Source organism: Halyomorpha halys, unplaced genomic scaffold (genome assembly GCF_000696795.3).
Source record: "Halyomorpha halys isolate HHAL.00 unplaced genomic scaffold, Hhal_1.1 Scaffold168.1, whole genome shotgun sequence".
Classification (NCBI taxonomy): Eukaryota; Metazoa; Arthropoda; class Insecta; order Hemiptera; family Pentatomidae; genus Halyomorpha; species Halyomorpha halys.
In genome coordinates this window covers 587,524-603,471 of record NW_027111025.1, presented here as the reverse complement: position 1 = coordinate 603,471, position 15,948 = coordinate 587,524, and the positions used below count along the sequence as shown (strand labels likewise).

The window sequence follows — 15,948 nt, the reverse complement described above, 5'->3', positions numbered from 1 at the left end:
CGTGTACAATTATTTGATTTTAACTTTATTTTTTATAGCTTTTACATACCTTTATATGAACACATACAATAAAATGTATGTAAATATCTTTTTTAATTTTTGTATTTATTATTATACTTTTTTTTACTTTTATATTCTATATTTTATGTATTTATTTATTAGCACTCTGTTCTTATACTATTCCTTTCTTATTTTCATAGCCTTGAGGAAGACCAAATGGTTTAACAAGAAACAGTAATAAATTTACTGTGGGGTTTATTTTTTTTTCTTACAACTCATCAACTCAAATTTTTTTTTAATCATAATATAATAATATACAGAGATAATATTGTGAGATAAGGCAAAATAATGAGGGTTAGTCAATTCGAAGTTGATATGCCTCGGAACTGACCTGGGTGTGAAAGGGCCTGCCTGGAGAACTCAACACTGCAGCTATACTTGAGCTCTGGGTGAAGTGGGTAGTTGGGTGCGATTGCTGGGCTCATATTGGGTGGGTACTCGCTTTTCAGAGGCACACCGCCACTACACACGTTTCCTCCTCCTACCACACCTCCTATTAGAAACATTGCGTTATTATAATTAGATTTCTATAAAAATTCAAAGTTCTTTATGTGAAAGTTACCAGCCAATCCTTACTTTCTTGTACAATCTTTTATACAACTGATATGTTCAAAAAGGAATAACTAACTGAATTAAGATAGTTAAATATGGTTAAACAAATTACCTAATAGGATAGAAAATAATCAGAACTAGTCAGGAACAACTTACAGTCAATAACAAATCGGTGATATAATAGGTTAACTAATAACTACATAGTTTTGAATGAAAATTATCAATTAAAAAAAAAAAAAAAAGGAAATAGAAGAAGGAATCAGGGTGAGGAAAATTGTAGATTAGTGATTTTTTATACAACTCCTAATAAAATTAGGAAACTTGATATAATTAATGATATGATAAGCACAAAATGGTGGGATGTAGAATCCTCAGGATAAAGGGAGACTAGAAAATAGAGCTGAGTAGTCAAGGACACACATTATTGGAGAAAGGTTGCGAATGAGGTTAATGTGTTCAAATGGATAAAATACAGTATGAATATTTGCATAAAAAATGGTTTTAGAGTATATGTATAGACATTTATTTATTTATATTTCTTACCAGCCGCTTGGTCGTGGAATATCCTCTTTCCGTACATGTGGTGTTTCTTCTGTGCTACCGGTGGCTGTCCCCTACTGTGGTTGAGGCTGCTAGCTTCTCCTGATAATTGACGTCCGTAACCATAGTCATACCATCTGTACTTACTGCAAGAAGAACAAAAAAAAAAGTAATTTACGGTTTTATAATCACAGAAATAAGACAATTGAAAAGGCTAATAGGTATAAAACAGCGTATACTCGGACTCCAAGGACCAAGGTTGCATCCAGTCTGGTATATGATTATTTATTCAGTCCCTATACACTGAGTCAACCCTGTGGGTTTAGGAAACCCTTCAGGGTCCACTCAGCTTCATAAAGTGAGTACCCTTAATTGGGAAAAAATCTTGTATTAGAGCATGATCATGTACAAATCACCTCCTTGTATAACTGTAGTTCAAAGAACAGTACTTCCTTACAAAGTAATAAACCCCTAACCCTTCATTAGTTGTAATGCTAAAGATTTTCATTTTAAACATATATGAAGGTTACAGGAGAAAAAAACTATGGTTGTCAAATTTTATTCTTTTTGTTTTATTCAATAAAATCTCGTCTCTCTTCATTTTTTCAAGAGTATTATTAGTTGCATAGAAAACCTTCATTAAATTCTAATAGCACTGTGATAATTCAAATTTAAAAAAATTAACTTGGTTCTATTTTTTATTTCTTTACTCCCAGATTGGTCTTACATGGTTATTGTAACAGTTTGTTAGTTTTTTTAAAAAGTTGATAATGGGGGAATGGTAGACTCTCGTGCAGATCACACCCATAACTATTTTCAATGCTATAACCATTGAATAATAAAGATCAATTATTAAAAATGGTAATAGTTATGTAATTAATGATGAAAAATAAACAAAAACAAATGATGTCCATAAAATTAATCTCTAATCATTTTTCCCCAACACTTTTCCATATGTATATATCAACAGAAAAGTACTTCATTAAGCATTTTAAATAAGGGTTGTTTACATTTCTTCATAATATAATACTTTATGAAACCTTTGTTATTCATAAATAAATTATTGATAGAAGATATTTTTATTTTATTAATAGTTAAATAAATAAATAAATGATGAAGAGTCAAATTACCTTCTTGAATATTCCTGATAGTGGTCCCCAGCAGCTTGACCGCTATCAGAGTTAGTTTCCATCCACTCATTGTCTGAGCTGAGCGAAGGTACCCTCTCTGACCCCATCGAGCTGACTGCAGAGTCTGAATCTCCACCACCACCACCACTGGCTCCTTCCAGCATACGCATGGTGTACATACCAGGGGCAGCGGCTAGAAAAATAATTTAGAAATTAATTTTGTGGACTGAAGTTCAGCAATTGAAATGCCATCATTTGGAACAATACTGTCATAAAACTGTTAAAAATTTTCCTAAGATTCGACAAATTTATGACGAAAACACAGAAAGCCATCTATAATATAATAAAACTATAAAAGGCTTATCTTTATGACTTTAAAATATAAGATTTAAAAGAAATATGTGCCAAAGAATAATCTCAGCAATTATTAAAGCTACTGCATGGATTTAGCTTCTATACCAAGATTGCGATGTTAAATATAAAATTTACAAATGACGTATTTTATCAATTTTTTTTTTAATATTAAACAATGTAAAATGATTGTAAGGAACTAACCAAAACTTAATAAATGAAAAATACAGCACAAAATGGAACATATGAAACATTTTTTTCACTATTAGAATTGGCCCTTATAAATTTCCTCAAATAAGCTTAATGATGTTGAAAAAAAGTTGCAGGCTATTCTACCACTGTAAAAAATATATTTTAGTCTATCAATATATTTTTATTCATGATTTTACTTATTCAAATTTTATTAAATTCACACTATCTACCTAATTATCTTATCAATCACTTTATTGTGTTTTTGTGTGATTGATAAGATTGTATTAGGTAGTGTAAATTTAATAATTTTTTTTAAAGAAAAAAATGTATTTGAAGTGTATTGCATTCAGTTTATTCACAATTATTGTTTGAAAAATGGTTAATTTGCTGTGTGTTATAGCAACCCAATTTATTGGGGCAGCGTGGCCAAATAAAGTATTTCTCTTTAGAATACGTAAAATATTGGATAAAAATAGGTTGATAGACTAAGATATATTTTGACAAAGGCAGAAAAGCCTACAACCTTTTAATGACACTATTAGCTGTGATATTGTAAATAAGATATCCTTGAGAATGGCCGAACACAGGAGCCATAAGAAAATGAACATATTGAGACTATATGGATATTTTTTATTATAATTCATAAATACTATAGTTTATTTTCTTTGAAAGACCCTAGAAAAAGCAAAGCGGAAATAACTAGTTTAATAACAAGAGATTACTACAAATTTTGACTAGTTATGCACCATTACTGAGAGAGAAATGATTAGGTCACTACAATACACAGCATACCAATCAATCCATGATTGAACATATATACAATACATATATTCACATGATATAACAATAATTTTTTTCCCCTTTCTTTTTCCTTTACAATCAATACTAGTCTACAAATATAAATACTACAAATATTAAATACAATACTAAATAAAAATATTTTATTTTATTATTAAATTTTTTTTTATCAATCTAACAATTTCATTACATTTAACAATTTTGTTTCATTAACTTAACAATTTTATTCTCCCTATCTCACTCTCTCAGACCTCCCCTTTCCAGTAATCCGCTACCCACGTTCGATCCGGTAAACAAATTAAACAAATTTATCATCAGACAGACAGGAATGTAAAGTCAAACCAAAGACATGATAGTCATCGCTGTATATCAGTTTATACAAAGAAACAAATAAATTAAAAAAAATAAATATATAGATTTAAGAAAAACCAAAATAAAAAGTTAGTTAAAAGAAATGTGTCAATGAATAGATAAGTTAAAAGAAATAACTTAATAAATAAATAAGTTAAGAGAATATATATATTAAAATAATTTTTAACTTTTTTTTATTACTGTTATACTTAATATGGGGATTCCTAAAGCCTCAGAACAGGCAGGAAAAGAAACAATTGCCTGATTCATTGAAATTCGTTAGTTATGAATTGCTTCTTATTTTCAGGGATAAAAATATTATATTTTATTTTCCTTTGAATGAACCTAGAAAAGTAAAACATTGGACATAACTAGTTTAATTACAAGAGGTTTATTACAAATACTAACTAGTAATTTATAAAAAAAAGAAAAGGCTTTTAAATACTTTTTTTTCATTGCTGTTAAACTTAATATGAGGATGTCAAAAGCCTCAGAATTGCAGTAAAAAATTTTAAATTTAATTAAGGGGTAAATAATTATAAATTTTTTCTTTTAATGACTCCAGTAAAACAAACAATCGGACATAAGCAGTTTAAGTACAACAGATTGCTACAAATTTAACTTGTAATGCACAGTAATAGTCTCGTTCCAACAACTCGCTTTTGGTTGTAATTAAAGATGTAAGCATCTGGGGAAGAGGTTTTGGAATGGAAACTGCCAGACCTAGGATTCCAACAACAATCCCACATATAGAACTATTTCCAGCCCAGAGTCCTATTTGATGAGTAGAGCTAACACGAAAAAGCTAAGCTCAGTAAGTCAGTTAAGAGTCCCGAAGTCAAATCCCAAATTAATTAAGCTTTAAAAAAAAAAAAAGATTCTACTTCAAAGCCCAGGAAACCTGTCCTTTCTGTAACCAATTCATTTCTAATAGCCTGTTCCACATCCTTCTCTACTCTGACATCCTTCTAACTAATAGAAGACAGACACAAATATTTACGAGCATTTCTCTCTGCACCTAGTGATATACACAAAATACAAGACCTACTTCAAATCAATAACTTAGAAAAACTTAACAAGATTTATGGGTTCATAATGTCAGCATGCAAATCAGTGGAATCCTTAAGCTGTGATGGTCCACTAACCAATCAAGTGTTATCATTTGGGATAATTATTGCCTGATTCAATTAATTGGTTTTTCTTTTTATCACAGTTGTTTTTTATATTTTTCCTTTTTATTTTTTATTATGGTTTCATTGATGATGTAATTAATTAAATAAATTATAAAATTTAATGGAGTATTATTATTTACAGTTATTGTTTTTATAATGAGTCAATGTACAGTTGTAATAAACTTGACTCATGTAGGTGAAACAAAGTTATTTATACAAGATTGTAACAAATAAATTCAATTCTATTTGTCTTCTAACTGCCAGACAAATGATTGTTGGAACAAATCTTTTGTAACTTGAATTATTTCCATGAGAGATATTGGTTTATGATGAGTTTTTTGACGATCACTTTCATAAGTTTTATGTTCAAAACAAGTTCCGTTAGGAAAATAAAAGCATTATAATTACAAGAAAATGTACTATCAGTAGACAAGAGTAATAGTGATTAGAGTAACAAGGGTCAATTAATTTTTTGAAAGGAGAGATAGTGCTTCAATTCTGTGCGAAAATTATCTCGATGACCTTCCTTAATATTGTCTGTTTACAACGAGCTTTATTAATAACAATGATTTAATAAGCATTTACGTTTTCCTGTAAATTATAAACAAATCAAAAAAATCCCACCGAAAGCTTTTTGAAAGAAAAAAAAACACTATGGTTTGAAGTAGCGGACTGCATCACTAAAATATAAAAGCTGATAGAGAAATTTATGTTTAGATTTAAATATATGGCAAAAAATTTAAATTTAAATACTACTATAATCAACAATTATACAGTATTGATGTTCGAAGCATTCTCAAATGTTAAATAGAAAAATCATACAGTAATATAATGTTCACAGTAAATATTTTTCTTAACAACATTCCTACTCTTTGTTTCTCCAAAAAAAAATAGAAGAGAAAATGTTTATGGAGCACTATAAACTCATCTAAACAAGCAAATGCCATCTAAATAAAGACTAAACAGTCAAAGATATCTGATCAAAATGACATAGGTATTGAGCGTGATTAGGGCAATTTACACCAGACAAAGTACAGTGAACTACAGTAATATATTCTCATACTTCTAAATTATATGTTATAAAAGACATTTATATATTTAAATGTTCTTTTTATGTTTTTTAATGTTCAAAATAACCATTCAATAGGACATACAATACAGCATTAGTAAAACATATATTACAATAACCTTGAGGAAAAGAAGTCAGTTATTTCACTCACATTTTTTATTGCTTTAATGAAAATTATGTATAATTACTAGTTAAAATTGACGAGGCTGCCAAGTATAGTTAAGGGGATACAAAATGGAGGCTGATTTAAATAATAAAAAAAAATTAATTTTTCATTCGTACCTCCATATCCTTGAAACTAACAACAACAACAGAAAACCTAATAGAACATCATTTAAACTACAGTAAATTTGCTAAAATATGGGCCCTAATAGAGTTATCTAAGGTTAATAATTCTCAAGATATACTTCTTTAAAAAGAGAGATTTCATAAAATATATTCTGAAAAATCAGTAGTCAATGCATTTATTGTGGGAAATTTTTATCTCAGGAAACATGAAAAGTACAGATGTTTATTAGCACTCAATTCAAAGCTAGTTTAATGTGCTATAAAGTAGTTTATCATCATAGGAATAGTACTTTACATGATATTTGCCAAATAAACTCACAAAATGTAGATTTCTTATTAATATATGGAATTCCGTCCATTTATTGATATACACGATCAATCAGCATTCTTCTAGATTTCTTATTGTTATTCTTATTTTTCTTATTGTTATTGCATTCTTCTAGATTTCTTATTATCTATTAAAGCCATATTTTAGCAAAGTCACCATACTTTAAATAATATTCTATTAGGTTTTCTAGTTTTGTAGGTAGTTTTAGAGATATAGAGATCTGAATAAATTTTTTTAACATTTTTATGTCATTTTATACTTTCCCAAACTATACTTGTCAGACTCATCAATTTTGATTAGTAATCATACATAGTTTTTATTAAAGTAATCAAAAGTTGAGGTGAAATAACCAATTTTTTTCCCCTCTTGGGCTCTTGCAAGTAGCAATTTAACACTGGCTAAAAGAAGTTACCAAATAATAGATTGGAACAATTTTTCTCACCCTAATTGAAATTTACAGTAGCTTAAACGAAATTATAAAAACATTTATCACTTTAAAATTTGCCGAGGCCCCTGAAAAGAAGATGGCTTTGAGACCTTATATTGTAAAAATGGTTTTAGAGTAATACCAATGGGTAGTTTCTCTTCATGCTTGTATCATACCATTATGATCCTACTTCAAATTTAGTTTTTGTATTTTATGTACAGTTGTAAATGTTAATAAAGAAATTTTAAAAAAGAAAATTGAGTTTTGAGAATAGATTATACAATATTTGAAAATATTAAATCATTTTTTAAAATTCATTTATTGCTATTTTCAACTGTACATTATAATACATTTAGTAAATTTGATCTCAGTTAAATTGGAGTGTTACAGGCTTGTAGATAAACTACCCATTGGTAGCACTCTAATGATGTTTTACGTAAGAAGGTCTCGTGGCCATCTTCTTTTCAGGCGCCTCGGAGGATTGTCAGGATAGAAGAAGAAGCAAAGTTAGAAACTTGTGGGTTTGGGTGGTTAGAGAGTTAGTAATGGAAGGAATGATATCTAGTTCGAGCTATATTGGTTACATATGGAACATTAAGGTCTTTATGTATGATTTTATTTGTGACAAAGTAAGAAGCATTGAGGAATTTACGAAGGATTTTGGATTGCAATGATAGGATACGAGAGGAATTCGAAGGTTTAGTGGAGCCCCAAAGCTCAACTCCGTATGTCCAGATTGGCCTTATATTAAATTTTAAAATTAATACCCATTATCTGCCTAAATAATGGTTTAAATTAATTTTTTGAGAAAATTAAGAATAGAAAATTTTTAATTTAATTTTATAATTATTCTCAAATATACCAATTATTGTAGAAAGGAGTATATTTAATTCTGAAAGGTTTAAATTGATTGGGAAAAACTATTAAATGAAATATAGTATTTTTAATATTTTGTAATCAATTTTTTTTTTGGAGAACATATTGAGAGCCTGGTCCTTTAAAAAAAATCGGATAGCCATTGATTGTCAATTAATTACGCAACAATATTCAGTTCATGGATAATAATATTAATTGTGCAATATACTGATAATATTAACGATTCAAAATGAAAATAAAATTAAAATATATATTGACCATTCCAAAGTGTAAACGATAAAAGTACAGAGATTTTATAGATATGGGGAGAGATTGATTGATTAAATAAACATTTGATTATTGCATAACGGACTATTGAAAAGACAACACCTTTTCATCGGATTCGAGTCTGAAGTCGTCAAGGTTCTTAAGAACCTGATTCAGTATTACAGCATTGTAAAGTACAGTAAAAGTGTTTAAGTGTTAACGATAGGACAGATTCTATCGATAAGGGCAGAGATCGATTGATTAAGTAAACATTCGATTATTGCATAATGGACTATTGAAAAGACAACACCTTTTCATCGAATTCGAGTTTGAGGGTATCAAAGTTCATAAGAACCTGATTCCGTACAACAGCACTTTAAAGTTAAGTAAAAATTAAATTTAAAAAATGAAGGTTAACTTTTGCCTTCGTAGTAAAATCTATTGACTTCCATTTTTTTTTTTTAATTTTTCAATTTAAACATGAACAATTTTAGATGAATCATAGATGCATACTCTTCGTGGGACCAAGAAAGTAATTTTAGTTGAGGAAATAAAGTTCTTTATAAACGGAAAAGGTTGGATAGATCTTCAGTAGTTTCTGGAAAAATAGACTTTGAACTAAGAATAAATTTTAAAAACTGAGGATATTCAAATATACCAATATGATACGCCTCAGCGACATGATTAAATTTACAATAACTTATTCAATTGTACATTTTCTGCTTTATTTATATTATTTTGATTCAATACAAATTTAATATGATCTTATTTATAAACATATTTCGTAAATACATAAGTTTTATTTTAAGCCCTCAATCATAAGATTTCCCCCACTTTATGACGCTCGGTGGACCTCAGGAGAGCTCCAGTACCAGGGTTGACAGAAAATAATTATCTACCACAACCGGATTCAAAGTCGGCTCTAGAGCAGTATACACAAATTTTTTTTACACGATTTTGATGTTAACTTACAGTTGCTGAAAATGTGCCCTCTAGGGAAACGTTTCTTATCTCCGCAAACTATTAGACATACGTGTTAGCGCTCAAAATTAAGGTGGTTAAATTTAATTTAAAATGGTTTATAATAATCTCCTTCCAAGGAATTGTAGTTTTGACAAAGTGATGATCTCTCAGAAAATTCAAATTCTCACGAATTTACTCTACTTTAAAAATGACATGCAAAATTTTTTTCATGTAGTAGACAGTTTCGAAGTAATTCTTGAAATGGAGATTTTTAGATTTTGCCGAAGTTGTAAATTTAGATTTTTAATCTCAATGGAAACTCAAACTACATGTCAAAAAATTCAAATTACTTTTTGCGTTTAATATTTTATATTTTATTTTCGTTTCTTAGACTAGCAAGAACTATAAAAAATTTGCCAAGCATTCAATAGGAATAGAGGAAGGAGACGGTTAGTTCACTATTGCATTGGTAACAAAGAATATATAGCTAGATCGAAAGAGACCGCCACTGAGACTTCGGAACTAAATCGCTCATTCTTAAGGATTAAGTCAATATCGTTCACATTCCGCAAAGAACAATGCCTTTTTAGAGTTTGATTAAAATAAAATACTTTTTGCCTATTATTAAATAAAAATAAATAAAAAAAAGGAAATTATTAAATAATTTAGTACTTATCGATTAGTACCAACGTTTCGCCCATAATTTCAGTCCTTCATCAGGGTGACTTGAAGCAGGTCCAACACAGTGTGCTAAAAAACCATTAGGTGTTTGGACTGGCTTCAAGTCACCCTGATGAAAGACTGAAATTATGGGCGAAACGTTGGCATTAATAAATAAGTGTTTCTAAAATTTATCGAACACTTTCCATTTGCTCATTAATAAAATCGTTTTGAATCGGATCAGAGGAAAAGCGGATAACCTATAGGACTAGAGATGGATACAAATAAATTTTAATAAGTGAATTATAACATTTACGATAATATAACAAAAAAAATCTTTTTTCCATAAACTGAAGTTAGAAATTAACATTGGTTTTGAGACTGGGTTGTGATTCTGACCAAATAACCTCCTTGCACAACCGTTGCTCTAGTTAAAGTACTTCCTTACAAAGTACTGCACCACCTGACCTTACGTGGATTGTAGCGGTACACATTTAATTTATTCAACGGAACTTGAGACTTTTAAACGAAATCATTTAAATTTAATGTTAATAACCATACGGGTTTAGCAGCAATGCATTATTACTTCAAGTCACGAATTCACAACTCAAAATTAATGATTCATTTTTTAATATGAATTAACTTTTCTTGCTTTGCTGGCATAGTGGCTGCATCTGATTATAATATTTTATTTTTATTCTGTATTTGAGGTATTCTATAATTATACCGTAGACTAAAGTTTGAAACAACTCTAATAGCTTTAGTAAAGTGTAGGATCAGTAGCAGTGTACGGTGCTATCTTTAGAACACGTTCAATTCTTAATAAAAAAAATTTGTAAGCTGTGATTCTAGCACCAATTTTTTTATTTTTTCTTACACTTTTAATAATTGTACAATACGCTGAGATTAAAAAATTTAAACGATAAAAACATTTAAGATCTTTCTGTAAATTCAAATAATAATTATTAGATAAGTCAGATAAAATATAATAAAATTGCCTAACAAATATCTTGCTTTTTAAGTTTTCTTTTATTTTTACCATGAATGAACGATTATTCGACATATATTTTTTTATACATTAATAAAATAGATTTTTTTTTTTTACAATTTGAGACTAAAGTGGTCTCGGTAAAACCAAAAGTGTTCGAGATATAGTTTCTCAAATGTAAAAAAAAAAAAAATTGGCCACTTCCTATTAAACGCCGAATTTGATGCAAGCCGAAGTTTCGGCCCCCTTTTCGGGGACTTCATCAGGGCAATATTTATGAGAATAAATACAAATATTTACCGAAAAATAGAGCATCATGGAGGGCGGGGATGTAGGAACAGTAAGGTCCCAGGCAGGGGATGGGCATGTAGATCATTATGCAGAACTGACTCACTCATGACTGAACTAAAACTGCCACCTGAGTGGAGCCCCACCACACCGCCATTCCGATACCAATATCTCCCACCAATCCTATCGTCCAAACAAGAAGAAAACAAAAAGAATAATCGTAGATTAGATATCTACGACGTAAAGTGAGATAGCGGAGTGAATTTTTTAAATAAATAAAAAAAAAATCTACGACACATGGCTGGCAAATAACAGACCCGGTATAGCTGAACTTCATTCATCGATTCGGCAAGACAGTCATTATTCATTCAACTGTTATTTTTACCTGACTATTTTATACAAAATAGAAAAGAAAATAAATGTCCAGGGATTAACAATAGGAGGACACGCTGAGCCAAACTTTTTAAGTAAAGCTTCTTTACCGACGTTCTACAACTTAAATATATATATATATATATATATATGTACAGGGGAGTAAATTGATTTCGTGACGAGATGAAACGGAAGTGGCGGTAGACGGATGGTGGAGGTAACGCTGGTCCATTCTAGCAGGAAAACTTTTGTATTAGGAGAGGAGGAGATTACAATAGGGGTATTCATTATGTTGTGTTAAATGTTATAAGTATAGGATTGTGAGCAGCCTTATTTAAAGTCATGCTAAATGCATAAGAGCACCTAGCGGATTTTCTGAGCATCTTGTTTTATAACTTTTCCTTCCAAAACTTCATGTTATAGTTTACATCTAAGTTTTGATTAAAGTAAATTAATACAATAAGCCTAAAGGAATGAAAAGTAGAAGTTGTGTGAAAGTTCGGCACTGAGTGCCTTGTTGATCTTCTGACTAGTAAGGAACAGAATCAAAATGAGCTAATTGACAAATGTCATTACATTATTATTATCGTCATCCATTGCTTTATTAGTAATAAAAACACCCAAAACAATACAAACACAAACTACGAGCAAATAACCTAACACGACAAAAAAACAAATTGATGACGAACTCAACTGGTCTGTTGCGTGATGTCATTCTCCATTTAACAGACCTAGTGACAGACTCTCAACATGTTATATTGTTTTAACATGGTAAAAGAAGGAAATATTTCTCCATTTTGCATAAGTTTTTCCATTTAACACACTTTAACATGTTAAACTAAAGATCAGGAATACGCCTAGTATCTCAAAAATCCCAGCATTAGGTGAGCTCCTTTATTCTTCTAGTCTCCAACTACAATATCTAAACAAATTCCTCCTAAGAATTGACTTAGGGAATGGATTTTCTATTTTGATTATTATTATTATCATGGAACTAATATTTTTTGCCTTAAGCCACATGAGGGAATCCATGATCATTATTAATGACCAAGACTGCTACAATTTTTGTTTTTGGTGATTCTGCATTAAAAAGAAATTGGATGCAAATGCCGGCATTCCTTCACTTGGGGACAAGGAAATGAGAAAATATATGACAGTATTAAAAAGGACATTTGAAACAAATACACAAGGAGTTTTTTAAGTAATGTAGAAAACAAAATACCCTCCAAAGATTGTAAAAATACATTAAGTCGTTCAAAAAGGACAAAAAAAAAAAAAAACCTTTAAAGTATAAAACAAGTTCATATCCGTATGAAAACCCCTCAAGCGTTAATTTACGCAAAAAAAACTATTTTTTCAAGCCCAAAAATTTCAGCTACTTATATTTTCCCCTAAAACCATGAAAATCTTTGACAAAGATATAAACCTAAGTATTTATGATTGTATAAACTTTATTGTTCTATAAAAAAAAAGAGAGAAAACTCGTCTTTTCAATGGTACCAAAATATTTTAGTTTGGTTTAAGTACCCACGAGTAATAAAATTTTGATAATTAGTTCATAAAGGAAAAATAGGAATACGATTTTTTTATTTTTTGGAAGGGAGGTGGGCATAGAATGGTGGCAGCTACATTAAGTTTAATTTTTAGCAATATTTTGAAATAATTAAAAAAATCAGCTCATTTATTTACCAGGATGAGATCCTGGAGGAAAAACCTGTAATTCGAGACTGAATTTTATACCATTTACATTTTCATTATTTTTTAAAATAAATTATTAAGGTATGTAGACTTTAAATAGAATTTTTGTTTTAAAAAGTTGAAAAGTTTTATAAGAAACATCTAAATATAGAAATATGCGGGTACGATCATATGTAAGAAGAATATTCTTATCAAATTATAGCTTTTCTTTTTATAATTAAAAATATTAATTTAAAACTTTATGATAATTTTTTCAGCATAAATTAAAAAAAAAAAAAAAATCGTCAGAGGAATTGACAATTAAGTAGAAAAGCATGAACAAACGTGGATTCGTAGTAATAAAATTAATATTGAATTTACAAACGATAAAAATTACTGTTTTGTGAGCACCTGATTGTTACAAAAACATATTGTTTATTTTCAAATTAATTTGTTTCATTAACATTTTTAGTATTTAATTCCCAAGCTATTTGGAAATGCAAAAGGCTGTTTTTGAAAGTCTACGCCTTACAGGATACATACATTATCAGATATCATAATACGAAATCATCTAAGCCTAAATTAGGAACTAAGAGTATTTTAAGCAAAAAGCGAACATGACTTGCAGTTATGTAAAGGAGCCATTTCCCCAATGCATATGAAATTTCAGAAATGTTTTATTTACCATCGTTGCTTTCGTCCTTGGTTTCGAATTGACTCAGAACGTCTAAATATTTACAAATCTCTCTCGTGGGAAAATGTATTCAAGTCAGGGAAAAAATATGCACCAATTATAGAACTAAACCATGATTGTTAGATATGCAATACAAGCAAAAAAAAAAAAAAAAAGAAAAAAAAGAAAGAAGCTAGGTATTACCAGAGAAGTAAAATATTGTAGGAACAATAATTTTTTTTTTTTATTCTTTAATAATTTATGATTTTGTAGTGTTTTAATCTCTCAAAGTCATTGTCGTTCAGGTTGTGACACTTCAGCAGTGCTTTATTATTATTATTATATTGTTTAAAAAAAAATTAATTAATTTTTATTACATTATTAATTTTTTTCCTTCTGGGGGGGCTACCTCCCCCTTCCCCTCACTGGGTACGGCCATGTACTGAAATATTATCTGCGAAGGGATTTTTGTGAAAAAAGAAAGAGAAATAATAAAAAAAAAAAAAAAATCATGGTGAATAACATTATAAATGAAATAAATAGCTCATCAAAATACACCATAGTAACCTCATCAAAAATACACCATGGCAACCACATAAAAAATAGACCATAGTAACCTCATCAAACATACACCCTAGTAACCTCATCAAAAATACACCATAGTAACCTCATCAAAAATACACAACCTCATCAAAAATACACAATAGTAACCTTATCAAAAATACACCATAGTAACCTCATCAAAAATACACCATAGTAACCTCATCAAAAATACACAATAGTAACCTTATCAAAAATACACCATAGTAACCTCATCAAAAATACACCCTAGTAACCTCATCGAAAATACGCAAAAGTAACCTCATCGAAAATACACCATAATAACCTCATCAAAAATACACCATAGTAACCTCATCAAACATACACCCTAGTAACTTCATCAAGTTTATTATTTTTTTTTCCTAGAAACCATGTGAGTTAAAAAACTAGTCACTTCTCATACCAAAATTGACTGCAAAGAAATTAGAACGGTTCAGATTTGTTCAAGTCGTAATAGTGAATGAATTGTAAATACTTATTAAAAATCTAGATAATTGACAGCGTTATAATGAGATAATCAAAATCATGAAACAGTTTTGATCATAATCAATTCTATAAAAACAATCAATTTGTAGCGATAGCTATTCGAACGTTTCTTTCTCGTCGTTTGTGAGAGATATGAACGAAGAGCCGTCGTTTTATGCCTGATAACGATATTTTATAAATCAATAACACGCAATCTGAGAGAAACGCGAAAAATAGAAAAAAAAATTTCTCGAGTTAATAATAAATTGTCTAAGATTTTTTAAAAAGGAGTGGATCTCGAGTTGGGTAAACAAAATAATTGAGGCGTATCTTATCACAATTTGGAGTGGGAAAAACCTTTCATGAAAACCATCAAATTTTAAATGCGTTTCATTATAATTAGAATTATAAAAAAAAAAATTAATAAACAAAAAGAAGGATTTTCTATTATTAATAAAATGTATCTCTGTATTATTTAAAAAAGTTTTTATTGATTACCTTGTAATATTTTAAAAGTGAAATAATAAAAGGACAGTTCAAACCCAAAACGCGACTTAACGTAAAACATATCTTGACCGAATGCCAAGCATACGACTCCATCAAATCTTTGTATAAATTACCAGGAGATCTCTATTCAATTTCGTAGGATAACAAAGAGACTGCAGATAAACTTTTCCAATTTCTGAATCACTCAAAATTTTACCACAATTTTCCATTTTTCAATAGTTATACATTTAAATTCGGCAATGAAAACAAAATTCGGATATTAAGGAAATAAAGTCTAATAAAAATTTCAGAAATTAAGGTAATAATGACCTTAAAGTGGTTGATGCCTAAAAATAATGATAATAATAATAATTAAAAAAAAAAACCAAAAGACGC

At 29.3% G+C, this 15,948-nt stretch overlaps 1 protein-coding gene across 9 annotated transcripts in view; it reads right to left on the bottom strand.

Annotated features, from left to right (window-relative positions):
• The window catches only part of cnc (cap-n-collar), a 470,532-nt gene that overhangs the window by 5,317 nt on the left and 449,267 nt on the right, over nt 1–15,948 (bottom strand). For 8 of the 9 annotated variants that reach the window (XM_067049122.1, XM_067049126.1, XM_067049123.1 and 5 more), the window contains 3 exons: nt 2,283–2,475; nt 1,156–1,298; nt 392–553 (listed from right to left, as the gene is read on the bottom strand). In XM_067049122.1, the coding sequence (XP_066905223.1) occupies nt 392–553; nt 1,156–1,298; nt 2,283–2,475 (498 nt within the window). The remainder of the gene's footprint in view (nt 1–391; nt 554–1,155; nt 1,299–2,282; nt 2,476–15,948) is intronic. The other variant, XM_067049124.1, reaches the window with a different exon arrangement.